The 17890-nt window shown below is 38.9% G+C and overlaps 1 protein-coding gene across 1 annotated transcript in view; it reads right to left on the minus strand.

The window, feature by feature from the left end:
* Nsf (N-ethylmaleimide sensitive factor, vesicle fusing ATPase) overlaps positions 1-17890 on the minus strand; it is a 151177-nt gene that overhangs the window by 13063 nt on the left and 120224 nt on the right. Inside the window, exons 16-17 of the mRNA XM_070027663.1 lie at positions 16567-16633; positions 13419-13498 (exon numbers count right to left, since the gene is read on the minus strand). Coding sequence (XP_069883764.1) covers positions 13419-13498; positions 16567-16633 — 147 coding nt within the window. The remainder of the gene's footprint in view (positions 1-13418; positions 13499-16566; positions 16634-17890) is intronic.

Here is a 17890-nt window from a genome sequence, read left to right on the forward strand (position 1 = left end):
ACAACCGGACCCCCCCCCAAAAAAAAGAGGAAGCTGAAGCTGGAGTTCAGGCTCACTGATATTTTCACTAGACTTTACTATCCATGTTTTTAATATGTGAAATTTTATTTAATTTACTTTTGTGGTGCTAGGAGAAGGAACCCAAGGGCTTACACATGCTAAGCAAATGTTCTGAGTGTAATTTGAAATTCATATCCACAATGGCTGATCTATTAATTATGAATCCCAGAGACATATCATCTGTGGTGATCTCTGAGCTCTTAGAAGAAAGGTGAAAACATACTGACGGTGCCATAGTGGTTTTTAGGTTTTTTTTTTTTTTTTGTGCCAGTCCTGGGACTTGAATTCAGGGCCTGTCCCTGAGCTTCTTTGGCTCAAAGTTAGCACTCTACCACTTGAGCCACAGCACTGCTTCCAGCTTATTCTGTTTATGTGATGCTGAGGAACTGAACCCAAGGCTTCATGCAAGCTAGGCAAGCACTATACCACTAAGCCATATTCCTAGCCTCCCCCCACCCTTTTTTTTGGTATTGGTTCTGGGGCTTGAATTCAGGGCCTGGTCTCTGTCCCTGAACATTTTTGCCTATTAAGCTAGCGCTCTATCACTTGAGCCACATCTCTGCGTGTGTGTGTGTGTGTGTGTGTGTGTGTGGTGTGTGTGTGATTAATTGGATAGGAGTCTCATGGAATTTCCTGCTGAGGCTGGTGTTGGACCATTATCCTCAGATCTTACCCACCTGAACAGGTAGGATTACAAATGTGACCTAACAGTGCCCAGCTGTGCCCCAGTATTCTTAATGCCAAATGAATTGTTTTGTAGATGTGCTCTCTCACTAGAAACTTAACTTAGGTGAGCTGAGCACAAACTGATTAACAAGTGCAAGCACCCAGCCCTGATTCCACAGATTCCAGCTCACTCACCTTTTAGCTTGATATGTTGTGTTCTCATCACTGCTCATATCATTTTTCCCCTTTCTTTTCTTCCTTCCTTTTTTTTTTTTTTTTTTTGCTGGTCCTGGGGCTTGAACTCTAGGCCTGGGTGTTGTCCCTGAGCTTTCTTTTGCTCAAGGCTAGTGCTTTATCACTTGAGCCACAGCTCCAATTCCAGCTTTTTTTTTTTTTTTTTTGAGTAGTTTATTAGAGATAAAAGAGTTTCACAGAGTTTATTATCCCAGCTGGTTTCTAAACATGATCCTCAGATCTCAGCCTCCTGAGTAGGTTGGTTTCTAAACATGATCCTCAGATCTCAGCCTCCTGAGTGGCTTGGTTTCTAAACATGATCCTCAGAGCTCAGCCTCCTGAGTGGCTTGGTTTCTAAACATGATCCTCAGATCTCAGCCTCCCGAGTAGCTAGGTTATAGGTATGAGCCACCAATGCTTGGCTTACCTCTGTGACTTTTAATCTACATTTCTCTTTATTATAATGCTTTCAATAGTTTTCTGCCAGTGTGCAATTATCTCATGTTCTTGCTATTCAAACTTGCCTTTATTCCACACCTGGTCTTCATTTAATGCTATATAACTCACCTTACCCCTTTACACCCTAACCTTTCAAAACACACATTCAATGTATCCCCTGATAATGCCTCACTTATGGGGAAGAAGGAACTTGCTAAACAACTTTAACCATCCAGAACACAGACAAGAACAAAGAAGTAAGCAAAATCCTCTAATTTCTAGGCCTGAAAAATGTAAGGTTCAGGTAGCTTTACTCAGAGACCTACTCATTAGGCACAATGTCTAGCGTCCATAATACTTTGAGGGGTTCATAAAAAAGAATTCTAATTTCTTTTACAATAGGAATGGGGAAACCTTTTAGGTTGAAAAAACTTTTAAAAAATATAGTAACATATTCCTCTTTATACCAGTAGTTAGAAATGTAATTTTTTGTACACTGCAGCCAAGGCCATTCCAGCTTGAAGCCTCTTCTTAGTTTACATAGACATTAAGAAGCAGCATCTGAGTGAAGAGGAAATTGTTACAGGCAGGCAGACTGACCTAATTCATTTGAATTCTGCAAGTAACAGCCAATAGCAATACCATAACAAAGGCACAAGAAAGCAATACACAGCACACAGGACTTCCCTAAGAACTGCCATCCAAGAGCCCATTCTTTTCAACAGCCCCTGCTGAGGGCCACTAGTGACACCAACACATGGTTTGTAAACACCAATCTTTGCTCATTAACATTCACCAACACCCTGCATATTACACTTTGCTTCAGACACCGAAGATGTGTATGGTAATTTTTCCCTCTTAAAAAAAGACTAAACACTGGGCATGGTGACACATGCCTGGAATTCTAACACTCAGGAGGCTGAGGCAGGAGGATAGGAGTTCAAGGCTAGCTTATATAGTGGGTAATATAGTGAGATCATGTCTCCAAAAACCTAAATAAACAAATAAATAAAAAGGCTAAGTTGAGCACTGGTGGCTCACACCTGTAATCTTAGTTATTCAGGAGGCTGAGATCTGAGGATCATGATTTAAAGCCAGACTGTGCAGGAAAGTCCATGAAACTCTCTCTTTTTTTGGTTGGTCGTGGGGCTTGAGCTCTGGACTTGGGCGCTGTCCCTGTGCTCTTCATCTCAAGGCGAGCACTCTAGCGCTTGAGCCACAGTGCCATTTCCAGTTTTCTAGTGGTTTATTGGAGATAAGAGTCTCATGGACTTTCCTGCCCAGGCTGGCTTTTAACCTCGTTCCTCAGATCTCAGCCTCCTGAGTAGCTAGGATTACAGGCCTGAACCACTGGCGCCCAGCAAGTCCATGAAACTCTTATCTCCAATTAACTACCACAAAATGGGAAGTGACAATGTCGCTCAAAATGGTAGAGCACTAGCCTTGAGCAGAAAAAGCTCAGGAAGACTACCCAGGCCCTAAGTTCAAGCCCTAGTACAAAAAAAAAAAAAAAAAGCTACAGTATAATATGTGTGTGTATGTATTTTTTTTTTGGGGGGGTGGGGGTCAGTTGTGGAGCCTGAACTATGGGCCTGGGGTATGTCCCCTCAGCTCTTCAGCTCAAGGCTAGCAATCTACCACTTGAGCCACAGAGGTACTTCTGGCTTTTTCTGCTTATGTGGTGCTGAGGAATCAAACCCAGGGCCTCATGCATGCAAGGCAAGCACTCTACCACTGAGCCACCTTCCCAGCCGTATAACATTTGATATGTATAGAGGTTATGCTCAGTCATTAGGAAAAATGAAATCCCTTATTTCCCATGAATTCCTATTCTTCCTGAACATGCAATAGAATATGCCATATGAAGCCTACCTATCTAACACAGGTCTATAAACTCGGCATGGTGATGGCACATACTTCTAATCCCAGTGCTTGAGAAGTGAAGGCAGGAGGCCAATGATTTCAAGGCTGGCCTTGAAGTCTGAAGGTGCTTCCTTCACTATTTCTCTACTGCTGCAGAGGTAGGATGCTGGACCATGGCTCAACGACCTTGACTACATTTCTCTTTTACTCAGGTATCAGGATCAAGGACTGGTGTTTGGGAAACATTCTTAAGTAAAATGGACCATACTTTTCCTATATTCCACCATAATGATAACATAATGACAGGTGTCATGTTTTCATATCTTTCTCCTACACATGATTGTGACAGGACACCAACCAGTTAGCCTCTGTGTGAATCAGGAGAATTAAAAAAAATCTAGATGTACAGAAAAAAAAATCCCTTGTAATACTAACATTTATTGCAATTTATTATTATTAGCTGGTCTTTGGGCTTGAACTCAGGGCCTGGGCACTGTCCTTGAGCCTCTATATGCTCAAGGCTAGTGCACTACCACTTGAGCCACAGTACCCTGTCCAGCTTTTTCTGAGGAGTTGAGTGGAGATAAGAGACTCATAGACCTTCCTGCCTGGGCTGGCTTCAAACAGATCCTCAGATCTCAGCCTTCTGAGTAGCTAGGACTGTAGGCATGAGCCATTGTTGCCCAGCTTATTATTATTATTATTGTACAAGGAAAGAGTCCATTTTCTTTGAAACAATAATAATAATGTATATGTATATTTTTTTTTGTCGGTCGTGGGGTCTAAACTCTGGGCCTGGGCACTGTCCCTCAGCTCTTCAGCTCAAGGCTAGCGCTCTACCGCTTTGAGCCACAGCATCACTTCTGGCTTTCTCTGCTTATGTGGTGCCGAGGAATCGAACCCAGGGCCTCATGCATGCAAGGCAAGCACTCTACCACTGAGCCACCTTCCCAGCCCTAAACTAATAATTGAGTTGTATTTTTCAGTCTAAAGGAACTATAATTAGTTATGATTCCTTTTTGTTATTGGTGGTAGTGGTCAAGAGGCTTGAACTCAGGGCCTGGGCTCTGTTCCTGAGCTTTTTCACTCAAGGCTAGCATTCTACCACTTTGAGCCAGAGTACCACTTCCAGTTTTCTGGTAGTTAATTGGAGATAAGGAATCTCACAGGGGCTTTTCAGCCCAGGCTGGCTTTAAACCATGATCCTCAGATCCCAGCCTCTTGAGGAGCTAGTATTACAGGTGTGAACCACTGGTGGCCAGCTAATTATGATTCTTATTTATTTTTACAACTACTATGAACAATTTGTAACTTTTCTCCCATTTTACAAATGAGACTATTGAAGCTTGGAAGTTAAATGACTGGATTTGAACTCCTTTTTCTGATTTCAACTCCTGCTCTCTTATTTATACTGACAGTGACATTTCCATGTGTAGTTCAGACCTACCATCTTAAAAGCATTCATTCAAGTAGTATCTATAGAGTCCCAGCATTTGGGATTAAATACATTTTAAAGGCAGAACCAGGCAGATGGCAGGCTGGAGGCTTCCCTGTGAGAAAGTACTCTTTCCACTCCCCAGAATAAGGAGGGCTCCTTTAGTGATGTGGTTACAGATCAAGTTGGTATTTAAAAATATTAAGTTCCAGTTCCATTTGTATTTTTTTTGGAGGGGGGGGGAGTTTGTTATGGGGCTTGAACTCTGGGCCCGGACTCTGTCCCTCAGCTCTTCAGCTCAAGGCTGGAGCTCTACCACTTGAGCCCCTGCACCACTTCCCATTTTCTGAGTGGTTTATTGGAGATAAGAGTCTCACTGACTTTCCTGCCCAGGCTTGGCTTTGAACCACTATCCTCAGATCTCAGCCTCCTGAGTAGCTAGGATTACAGGCGTGAGCCACCAGCACCTGGGTCCATCTTTATTCTAATAGCAGGAATATAAATGAGAGTGTCCTGACCCTTTATAAGGTTTCCTCTTTGCTTCTTGCTCAATGTCTGTAATGCACATACTACCTAACAAAATCCCTGAGGGACTATCCAAAAATCTGTTCCTATTTCAGGCCCAGGAAGGTAGGAAAGAAACCGAACTGTCTTCTAGAACACTTCCAGTCACAAGTTTCAGGTGACTGCAGGGAAGGGAAGCAGGTAGATCAGTCCCTACAGGATGAGGACAAGTGGAACAAGGCAATGTCCTCAGGGATGTCACAGTGGTCACACCCTTTGGCCTTCTGCACCCTAGTGAGCTCAGAAATTCTGTCTTCACTCTATTTTGCTTTTCACAGCAGGCATCTCTAATACCCAGACCAGTGTGTTTGCTTTAGTAACTAGGCAGCTTCTAAATCTCACGGAATGTGACATGGGAGGCAGATGTCCCTGTTTCTTTCCCTGGTATTGCACAGGAGGGAAGTGGTACCCAAACATTCTAAGTTGGAACTGCAAACTTATTTCCTTTGGAAACTTTCTACAACAAATACATTCCTTAGCTGTTCCATTGTACAAGCTAAAGAACTCCTGCGGACTATCTCTGTAGCCCACAAGTTTACCAAGGCCCCATTAGAGGGATAGGAAAGACAGAAGGAATTGTAGATGAAGAAAAGACACAAAGAAATTAAAGAACTATGCAAGCAATAAAGTCGGAAGGCATCTGAGCTAAGGCTTAACCTGACACAAGTCTGACACAAGGAGTTCTGCAGAGAAGATGCCATCACAAAGGATGGACCATATACTGTATATGTCTGTAACCAACATCTTAAAATTAATATCATATCAGAGTAGTTTCTCTAAGGCAATGGGTATGGAAGATGCATTGTGGCTGTGAGAAACTACTTTGCTTCAATACAATTAAACCTTCTGCAGTGATTAAAATTTAGATATTCTGAGTTACCTTAAAATGGTGTTACCTTAAAAATACATATATTTATATGTATGTATATAAACATATCTATCTTATAATTCACTTTGGCATCATAAATGCCTATTATAGACATACTCATCCAAAAATAAAACAAGATAACCCTTTGTAGTAATGTTTTATAAAAGGATTAATAAAATCATAATTGTAATCCACATTTATATTATATAGAGACATATCCAATTTACATACAACTTCCTAAGAAAGTGCAAACTAAATAAGGTACACCTAAAAAAACTTCACAAAATGTAGTCGCCACCTAAAATGTCATTGACTTAATAAATGGGAATATTGGGCCACCAAACTGCTAATCTATTAAAAAAAAAAAGCTGAATTTCAGTGTAGGAGTCACCACATTAGTGATTACAATTAATGTGTCTGGCAAAATGACTAAACCTCTTTCCTAAAGTGGTTATATATTTTATTGAGTCATATTGTAGTCATTAGCCAGAGTTAATTTTAAACAGATAGATGGAGAGATACTCATGTTTAGGCCTGTAGGATTTAGAGTCTTCCATTATCTGCTTATTTCACTAAAGCAACCCAAAGCCTGAAGAGTTGCTAATATACCAAGATTTCCTAATAACATAGCTCAAGTAATACTACAAAAATGTCTTATAAGGATTAAAAAGTAGTATTTGTTTACAGACTAGTGATGTTAAAAATCAGCCCAAGGAGAAACAAATATAGCTGTCCCATATATGGTCCATTCTTGCAATCTGTGGTTTCCTAGTGGATCATAAATTCAGTCCTCCCAAGTGTAATTTTTGTCCTTTTCCTTGCTCCTTAACCCCTACCCTTCTTCTTTCCTTCTTGTTCCCTCTATCTTTAAAAAATTTTTTGAGATAGGATCTCAAAAAAAGCCTGTTGCCTAGGCTAGCTTAGATTTTCTCCCTGCTCCAGCCTCAGCCTTCCAAGTGCTGGGATTACAGGCTAACCCATTACACTTGCTATTTCTTCCTTATATTCCTAGGTAATTTTCCTAGACATTAAAGCAGTGAAAAACTGCTTTTTTTCAACAACTTTGTAATTAAGTTAAAACTCTATTAGGCTTGTGATAATACTGCTGTGAATTTGGAGTGATTACTGTTTTCAGTTTTCCATTGGTTTGCTGCCAAGTGAGTTATTTGCAGACTTGGATACTAATTCCCTTCAGTGAGGGGAAGGCAGGGGTAACCTGGGCCCCAGGCCCCAGTTTTCATGTCCTCATTCACTTACCTAGTGCATCACCAGATACAATGATAGGCCAAAGTATACAGAGGTTTTATATACAGAAGTATATGTTAGTTCTCTGGAACTTACAAAGCTATTTTGTTGATTCACTTTTTTAGCTTGAATGCCCAATGTCAAGTGTACCCAGAATTAAATAATCAGGTCAATGGGTCTAGTATTTCCACAGTGGTTGACATAAGTAGGAAGTAAGTTTACAGCCTGAGTTCTTTTCAGATTGTGTTTGTCTCCCTAAATGATGTATATGTGTATATATATTTATATAAATTATATAAAATGTTACATATATATGTGTGTCTGTACATATATATTAGTTATTAGCCAGAGTTAAGCAAATAGATGGAGGGATCCTCATGTTTAGGCCTGTAGGATTTAGAACATCTACACATAAAGAAAACAGTGGCACAAGAGACCTGGGAGGAAAGTAACATGGCCACCGGAGCTGTATGCAGAAGGATTTATTCACCTGGCCTTCCCACCTCGCTATGGTTTCTTCCTTGACATTAAGACCAAGGCTTTCATCCTCTTGATCTGGAAAAGCACATCCCCCTCAACTTCCATAAATCTGCAAAACTTGAAAAGAGCCCCAGTGTCATCAAGTAAAAGAGCCGGCTTTAGGACTCTCACTGGAAGGAGGGGTGTCTTCAAGCCTCTCGCTGCTAAGCCGGACATTTCCTAACACTGGACAAATTGTACCTCCAGCTCAGGGAGGATGAACTGCAGTGGTCTTTTACCCTCCAAGACAATTGTTAGCTTTTCACAGGAATCAGCAGGGAAGCACATGTGAAACCTCTGTGTGTCGGTGAGCGCCCCCATGCCTTGTGTGACTCTGCATGTAGATGAAGCAGGCTGGGAGCTTTCTGAGCTGCGGCTGCTGAGTTCTCAGAGAAGCTCTTTTCTCCGGCTTGGCTCCCTGCTGGGACAGCCCTTTTCAATTTTTCTATCCCCCCTCGATCTCTTCTCCTGCACAACACAGGGAAACTTGATTGAAATAAAGACCTAGGGAACATGTTTTATTTTCTCCTGTTCAATCCATTTTAGAAAAGCTTTTAATTGGTTTTAAAAAGATGCTAAACAAAATGTGATGATGTTTTTCAGTCTTCACGAACTACAGATAACACTTTTTTATACTTTTGAAGGGCTAATAAATCAATCATGAAATTAACTCTCCAGCTAAATTTAAAGAAAATCCATTGAATACCAGGTTCATTAAAAATCTATGCATTTACTTAGAAAAAATTTAAAATTCAAAGAAAATTATCCTAGTAACTGAAATCTGACTTGAATTTTTAGTTCTACACTGAAAATTCAAGAGCAAGGCAATGACAAAGGGAAAAAAGAAGGGCTTGTGAACCAGTTTTAATAAGCCAATTTACAAGAAGGGAGGGTTGGGGGAGGGGCAGATGGGGAAAAAAGAATATCTTGATACATAACAACATAGTGCCCCTGGAGGGATTCTTTTATTTGAGCATGTGCACATATGCTCACACAATTTTTGTGTCTGAAAGCTGGAATTTCAACAAATGCAAAATTGAGGATTCTGTGGCTGATAACATTGCTTCATGGCATATATGTATAGTTCTTTCTAAAGAAAAATGGCCGTAGCTTTTGTTTCCTTGCTGATGAAAAAAACCATAGTTTTCTACCACTCTATGCGTTGTATATTCAGATGCATACACTTTTAATATTTAATTGAAAACATCTGAAAAACCTATGCAGCAGTGGTTTGGTGAAGTGAATGCTTCCATTTTAGAATGACAAATATTCCTGACAGCCTTGAAAATTAATTTTTAAAAGCAAAGTGGTACAGATGAAACCTATTTTTTATTATTTTGTTAAATAGTGCCATTCAGAAATATTCAAAATACTACTTTTCTCCTGCCACCAATTTCGCCTATACAGCAGGTCAATGAGCAGACCAGGTCAGTTGCCAAGTTCTGATTAATGACAGGCTGGTCTTCTATGAAAAGAGAATCCTTGCGATCACTAAGGCAACCAGGCGTATCTGCTGCTTACATATTTGTATATCCTTTCTCTTCAGTCTTTAAAGAAATTTATTTCACATCGTGTGTGTGTGTGTGTGTGTGTTGGTATTGGGGCCTAAATTCAGGGCCTTCCAGTCTCCTTGGATTTTATTTCACATCGTGTGTGTGTGTGTATGTGTGTGTGTGTGTTGGTATTGGGGCCTAAATTCAGGGCCTTCCAGTCTCCTTGGATTTTATTTCACATCGTGTGTGTGTGTGTGTGTGTGTGTGTGTGTGTGTGTGTGTGTGTGTGTGTGTGTGTGTGTGTGTGTGTGTGTGTGTGTGTGTGTGTGTGTGTGTGTGTGTGTGTGTGTGTGTGTGTGTGTGTGTGTGTGTGTGTGTGTGTGTGTGTGTGTTGGTATTGGGGCCTAAATTCAGGGCCTTCCAGTCTCCTTGGATTTTCTCTGCTCAAGTTTGGCACTCTACTGCTTGAACCATATCTTCACTCCTGGCTTTTTGCTGGTTATTTTTGGAGACAAATCTCTCAGACTTTCTTACTCAGGCTGAATCTGAACTGAGATCTCAGTCTCTTGAGTTGCTAGGATTACAGGTAAGAATCACTGACCCCACTTCCTTTTTTTAATGATTTAATTGCTATTTCTAAGATTCTTTCCAAGCTGGGCCATGTACCTAAGATGCTCATCCCTTACTTCTCTCCATAGAATTTTCCTTTCATAATTTAAGTAGATTACAAAGCCATCTTTTAAAATGTGCATTTACTTAGAAAAAAATTTTAAACTCAAAGAAACAGGATATATTTCATCTAGCATTCAGTTCATCTACTCAATGTATATAATTCAACGGTTTTAGTATATTCACAGATATATAAACTCAGCAATACTAAAACACATAAGCCTATTAATGAAAAGATGCTACATATATAAAGTTATATATATATATATATATATATGTATATATATGTGAACAAACTATTCATGAAAGATACATGTACAAATCTCTAGGCCAGATGCTGAAAGATTTAAAAACCATAAGATTGCAGGGCACGAGTGGTTCATGCCTGTAATCCTAGCTACTAAGAAGGCCTGTGGATCCAGGTTTGAAGCCAGCCCAGGCAAACAAATTAGAATTAGAGAGACTCTTATATCCATTTAACCAGCAAGAAGCAAAAGTGTGGCTCAAGTGGTAGATGACCAGCCTTGAGTGAAAAAGCTAAGTGAGAACTCAAGGCCCTGAGTAAAAGCCCTAGTATCAGTGCATGTATGAACACACACACACACACACACACACACACACACACACACACACACACTAAAATAATAATTTAAAAATAAGATAATGTCCCTTCTCTCAAGTCTCACATTTTTACAAAATAGTTATTTTAAGTCTTCAATCAAAATGTTACAGGTTGTTTTTAATTTTAAAAATTTTAGTATCTATTTTGGATTACAAATAACTCTCAGTCAGGAACTGTATCTCTTTAACTACTGTGTATATTATTTAACCAAGTAAAAGTCAAGAAATTTAACACAGCATTAAAAACTTATTCTTTCCTAAAAGCACTGAAATGCCTTTAAGCACAAATTATTTTAAGATAAAGAACAGAATATTATAAGACAAAAATTTAAATGCTTGGAAGTGTCCTCCATTGTAAAAATGTTAAATGTGATTTTTTTAATTTAAATTTTATTTTAATGGTGATGTACAGAGGGGTTATGTTACATAAGTTATGTTATATAAGTCAGGTAATGAGTATATTTCTTTTTGAACAGTGTTATACCCTCCTTCATTTTTTTCCCAATTGCAAATATATTGACTACATAAAAACTTTTTTGTGGGTATGATATATATACATAGATACTGGGGAGAAATGATTTATATATATTATATATTTTAGATATATCTATATAACTTGATTGATTGATTGCCAGCCCTAGGCCTTGAACTCTGGGCCTACGTGTTGTCCCTAAACTCCTTTTGCTTAAGGCTAGCACTCTACCATTTGAGCCAAACTACCACTTCTGTTTTTTTCTGTGATTAACCAGGGATAAGAGTCTCATAGACTTTCCTGCCTTGGCTAGCTTTGAACCACTATCCTTAGATCTCTGCCTCCTGAGTAGCTATGATTACATGAGCTGCCAGCACCAAGCAAAAGTACTGTTTATTTTTTTATTTTATTTTATTTTTTCTAATTGCAAGACTGGGACTCAAACTTGGTACCTGACACTTTGCTTCACTGGCTAGTGCTCTACCAACGGAGCCACGCCTCCAGCCCCTATGTATTTTTTAAATGGAAGTAATTAGTATAAATTAAAATTCCAGTAGACTGAAGTGGAAGAATCACTTGAACGCAGTAATTCAATACCAGCATAGGCAACATAGCAAAAACCCCATCTCAAAAACAAAACAAGTGAAGGGCTGGAGGTATGGCAAATACGAGCACTAAGTTGCCTAGCATTGATGAGGCCCTGGGTTCCATCCCAGCTCTAGAAAAAAATATTATTCCATAGTACATATATATAGAAAATTATCAATTGTTATATGTTTCCTACTTTAGAAGTTAAAAAAAACTCGAAAGCCCAGAAAATAAGTCCTTTAAGTGATATTTGTTTGTTTGTTTATTTAAAATTACTTATTTTAGCTGGGTATTGGTGGCTCACGCCTGTAATCCTAGCTACTCAGGATGCTGAACTCTGAGGATCGTGGTTCAAAGCCAGCCTAATCAGGAAAAGGTTCAAAGCCAGCCTGGTCAGGAAAAGCCGTGAAACTCTTATCTCCAATAAACTACCAGAAAACCAGAAGTGGTGCTGTAGCTCAAGTGGTAGAGTGCTAGTCTTGAGCTGAAGAGCTGAGGGACAGTGCTCAGGTCCAGTGTTCAAGTCCTACAACCAACCAAAAAAAAAAAATGTATATTTTTTTCCTGGTATGGAGCTGGAATTCAAGGTTTTGAGCTTCTTGGTTGACTAGTTGGGTTAGATACTGTATCACTTGAGCTGTACCTCCAGACCTGCTGTTTGCTAGTTATTTCAAAGGTACAGTTTCTTGAAATTTTCTGCTTGGGTTGGCTTTGAACCAAGATGGCTTCAGATCCCAATTTCCTGAGTATTATAGGCATGAGCCATTGGTGCCCGGCTTTGTATCTGCCTTTGATTGGCTTTTCTTCAAGGTTACAGCTGGGAGAATCAATCAGGATAGCCTGTCACATGATATAGCCAAACATATAGCCTCTTTGTAATTAACATATTTAATCAATCTTCATAGATTAGTTTTAAATTTGATAAGCTGTCAAAATCAGTGTCTCTAGTAGCTACAGCAGTACAAATGCAGACATATGAATCAGGTTCCTACTATAACTTCATTCCTTAAAAGTACATGTGAATACAAGAAACAAGTAAAAATCACCTGTACATGCTTTTAAAAAATATGCTTAGGGCTGGGAAGGTGGCTCAGTGGTAGAGCGCTTGCCTTGCATGCATGAGGCCCTGGGTTCAATTCCCCAGCACCACATAAACAAAAAGAAAAAAAAAGCTGGAAGAGGCGCTGTTGCTTAAGTGGTAGAGTGCTAGCCATGAGCTGAAGAGCTGAGGGACAGAGTCCAGGCCCAGAGTTCAGGCCCCATGACCGGACCCAAATAAATAAATAAATAAATAAATAAATAAATAGAAAAAATATGCTTATAAACATAAATTTAAGTATAAATTCTTAGAGAAACCATGAAGTGATAAATAAAACAAATGAGACCATATATTAAATATTTTCTGTATTAATAATTAAGCTCTCTTGGGAGGACAAAGGTAAGAATGTAGAAAGTGCTGAAGAATTTATAAAATGAGATGAACATTAAACTAAATTGTAGGATTTTGGTATCTTCAGGAAAATAATTTACCTTAAAACAGAAGGCCAGGCCAAATGACCATTCAGAATTCCTTCAACAATAGAATTCAGTGTTTATGATAACCAGTTTATTCTGAGAGTGCATCATTATATGTAATTTACTGAAAAAACCCTGTGGAATTTTTCTTAGTATTACTTCTCTTACCTGAGGAGGTGCCTTTTTCAGTAACACAAGAAGAGCCTGTAATACCAGATTAGAAAACCGGGGGCCAATAGGGACGTAATCTGGAAGAGAAATATTATATCTAGAGATTCAATACACACAAGGCACATATCAAAATACAGATTTTCTTGGTATTAAGAATAAATATGAACTGAGCATGGTGGCTCATGCCTATAATCCAAGCTACTTGGGAGGTAGAGATCAGGAGAATTGAAATTGGAAATCAACCTGAGCAAAAAAGCTAGTGAGACCCCATCTCAATCAATAACTAGGTGGTTCATAACTGTCATCCCAGCTACACAGGAAACGTAAATAGGAAGCATTCAATCCAGGTCAGTGAGTATAAATGCAAGACCCTATCCCCAAAATAACTAAAGCAAACAGGGTAGCTTAAGTGGTAGAATCCTTGTCTGTCTAGTAAGAATAAGACTAAGTTTAATCCCCAGTATTAGCAAGAAAAAAAAAGTAAATATTATCTTTTTTAGGTCAAAGAAAAAAATTCCTCCAATGAACTAAAAGATTAAAATATTATATAACTCCTATCTGTAAATTTTTGGTAAAAGTTTTTAAATATCCATTTTGAGTTCATATAGACGTCTTTTATGATTTGGGAGATAAGTTTTTCTTTCTAAAAGGGAAAAATGTCCAGATGTATTTGTCAAGTATTTCTAAGAAATATATTGATAACAAAATTTGATGTTAGAAAATTGGGCAGAGGGAAAAGGATACAAGAAATTGTAATGTAATTCTGATGATGGTAGAATCACTGAGACTGATCCTCTGATACTGAAGAACAGGTAACTAAGAGAACTAATTCTCTACCTGTTAAACTTCAGTACTTCAAGATTTAGCATAAATACCACTTCCTTAATTTTCATGGTATATTGCATATGTGATCAGCCCTGTGCTTAGAACTATCTGCAGGCATCAGTTCTCTGAAGTCAAAAGATATCCCTCAGGCTGGGAATGTGGTTGTGTGGTAGAGTGCTTGCCTAGCATGCATAAAGCCCTGGGTTCAACTCCTCAGTACCACATAAACAGGAAAAAGCTAGAAGTGGTACTGTGGCTCAAGTGGTAGAGTACTAGCCTTGAGCAAAAGAAACCCAAGAACAGTTCCCAGGCATTGGGTTCAAGCCCCAGGACTGGCAAAAAATAAAGGGGGGGGGGGAGTGGGGAGTCCCTCTGTTTTCTGAATATCTTGAACACACAGATATTCTATTTTGCAATGAGTTTTATAATGGATAGCATCTTATTCTTCTGAGATCCAAATAACTCTAGCACAGGAGTAAGGACTCAGCAAATGCTCATAGACTAAATGAATGAATAAAGACAGAAAACATCTACTCAAAGAAGAGAGAATACACTGTGAGGACACACATTCCTGCCATAGCAGTGTTGCTATGACCACACATCTCAATTGTGTTTAGATAAAGGAACCTACACAGAGCTATAAGTATGTGCCTAAAAGCTTTTAAAGAAATAATCCCATAAACTGGGCTGAGATGGATCAAACACAGCACACCAAAAACTCAGGTTATTAGATAAAACTATTACTTTAAGAAGGCCTAACAGATATACCTGTTTGCTTTATAACAAACACTGCCATAACTGAAAAAAAAAAAAAAAGTAACAGAGGACCTAACACAAGTCTAAATATCATGGGGGAAATGTTGTTGAAAAACAGTTAATTTGAAATCATTACTACACTCTTCTGAATAGCTTAAGGAAGATTAATCAAGTGTAGCATTCTCAGATATTCATGAAGACATCAGGTGGCTTCTGTCTCAATGCCATTCCATTATGCCAATTATTACAGAAATGTATAATAAATTGGTTCAATTCACAATGGGTAAAATGTGAAAGTAACAAGAGTTTTGGACATTTACTTATTGTTTACTGTATTCTGAATGGAATGCAGTGACTATGCCTTAATCATCTTTGCATCTTGTTGGGCTATACTTTACAGGAGATATTTAACAATTATTTTAGAAATTACTGGACAACACTTCTAATTTGCAGAATGTTTTTGACACATATTATTCCATTCTGTCACAATTACTCTGTGGGTTAAGCAAAGAAGCAATTACAGTTTGTGTTGTAAAAGCAGAAATTCAGGTACAGATAGCTTACAACTTCTGTCTCTAAGTGTTTTAGTAAATCCAATTCTCAAATCTTCTTTTCATTAGTTCTGTTGAGATTCACAAATGGACTTCTGAGATATGGGCATCTCAGATATACATAATAGCAAATGTATTCAGAATTAAGAAGTATTCATCTTTTAGTACAGCTAGGACACTCTGTAGCAGATAATGAAGCCCTTACAAGAAAGTAGATTATAGTGGAGTTAGGGTCACAAGCATTTTAACTATAAATACTATTGTTGATATCAGATTAAGATATGATATAGTATTTCCATAAAAGGCAAAAAAGTTCTTTCTATTGCCCTGTAATTTATAAAACATCCATTATTTCCCTCACTATTTCTTTTTCCTGCAGTGCTTAGGATTGAAACCAGGGCCTTGCACATGCTAGGTAAATGTGCTAGTGAGCTACACTCTCAGCCTCTCTTGTAATTTTTGTTGTTGTTATTGGTCATAGGGCTTGAACTCAGGGCCTGCACACTGTCCCTGAGCTTTTTTACTCAAAGCTAGTGCTCTATCACTTCCAGCCACAGCCCCACTTCCAGTTTTGTGGTGGTTAATTGGAGATAAGGGTCTCACAGACTTTCCCGCTTGGGCTTGGCTTCAAACTATGATCCTCAGATCTCAGTCTCCTGAATGGCTAGGATTACAGGCATGAGCCACTGGTGGCCAGCTTTTGTAATTTTATTTTATTTTTTGCCGGTTCTGGGGCTCAAACTCTGGGCCTGGGCACTATCTTCAGTTCCTTTTTGCTCAATAGTAGTACTCTACCCCTTGAGCCACAGGGCTACTTTTGGCTTTTTCTGTGATTAATTAGAGATAAGAGTCTCATGGGATTTCCTCCCTGTACTGGCTTTGAACCATGATCCAGATCTCATCCTCTTGAGTAGCTAGGATTTCAGGTGTGAGCCACTGGTACCTGGCTTTGTAATTTTTAATGTAAGTTGTTATTTAGCAAAGGAAGTACAATGGCCAAAGTTATGACTCACCGAGCAATCTCTCAATGTCATCCACAACCACACAACTGAGTTGTGATTTGTATGCATCATCAAAGATCTGGAAGAAAGAAAAACATTCATCATCTCACTGCCCTCTATAATTATGACAATTTTTAAAGATTATATTTGGTTAATTACTGAGCAATACTAAACAAAGCAGACAAAACACCAATATTTCAAATTTAACAAATTAGAATTTCGGAGATCACAGCATTTTAGAACTGAAAGGGTCCTTGTAAAGAAAGTGAGGCCCAAAACAGTTAAATGACAACATAATTGGATCATGGCTGAATAGAGAACTGGCTAAAGCTGTTTTCAGAACTAAGGGCTGCAGGTGTCACAACTAAGCATGCCAAGGAATTACTGATTATTGGCCAACTGACAAAGTTCATCATGTTTATCATACTGGTCTCTCTTAACTATGTCAGACCCTTGCATTCATTGCTGTAATTCAAGTGCTAGACAGAGCATGATAAAAGATATGCAGAAGAAAATTGGATGTCACTTTATTATCTATAAGAACTCTGGTTAGGCAACAATAACATTAAAAGACAAGAATCCCATCAACTCAAATAAAATCATAACAGTAAGAGTTTACAAAAGAGTTAAAATTCTGTATGAAGATCAGGTAGATGTATGTAAAAAAACAAACAGAAGATAAGAACAGTCCATTGTCTTAAGACAGCCAAAGAAATGCAGATTAAAACAAGCAGTGAAGGAAGTACTTCTATTCTGACAAAGATGTAACACTTTCAAGCCAGATAGAAAAATACGTTTATGTATAAGTTGAATATAAGTGTCTATGGTTTTAGAGACGACCCCTTTGGTAAATGATGGGGATCTGCCCCAGACTGAAAGTGGGGCTCAGTGCATTCCATTCTGGATCCCACTTGTTTCTTGCCTATTGAACTGGCATAATATTCCTTGGTATCTTTTTTTTTTAACCAGTCCTGAGGCTTGAACTCAGGGCCTGAGCAAGGTCCCTGAGCTACTTATTGCTCAAGGCTAGCACTCTACCACTTGAGCCACAGTACCACTTCTGGCACTTCTGGTATCTTTTAATTACAAAAGACTTAAAATTAGGGCTGGGAAGGTGGCCCAGTGGTAGAGCGCTTGCCTTGCATGCATGAGGCCCTGGGTTCGATTCCCCAGCACCACATAAGCAAAAAGAAAAAAAGCCGGAAGTGGCGCTGTGGCTCAAGTGGTAGAGCGCTAGCCTTGAGCTGAAGAGCTGAGGGACAGTGCCCAGGCCCAGAGTTCAGGTCCCACAACTGGACCCCCCCCCCAAAAAAAAAAGACTTAAAATTAAGTTTAA

Source organism: Dipodomys merriami, unplaced genomic scaffold, assembly GCF_024711535.1.
Source record: "Dipodomys merriami isolate MVZ:Mamm:240054 unplaced genomic scaffold, mDipMer1.0.p SCAF_19, whole genome shotgun sequence".
Taxonomy (NCBI): Eukaryota; Metazoa; Chordata; class Mammalia; order Rodentia; family Heteromyidae; genus Dipodomys; species Dipodomys merriami.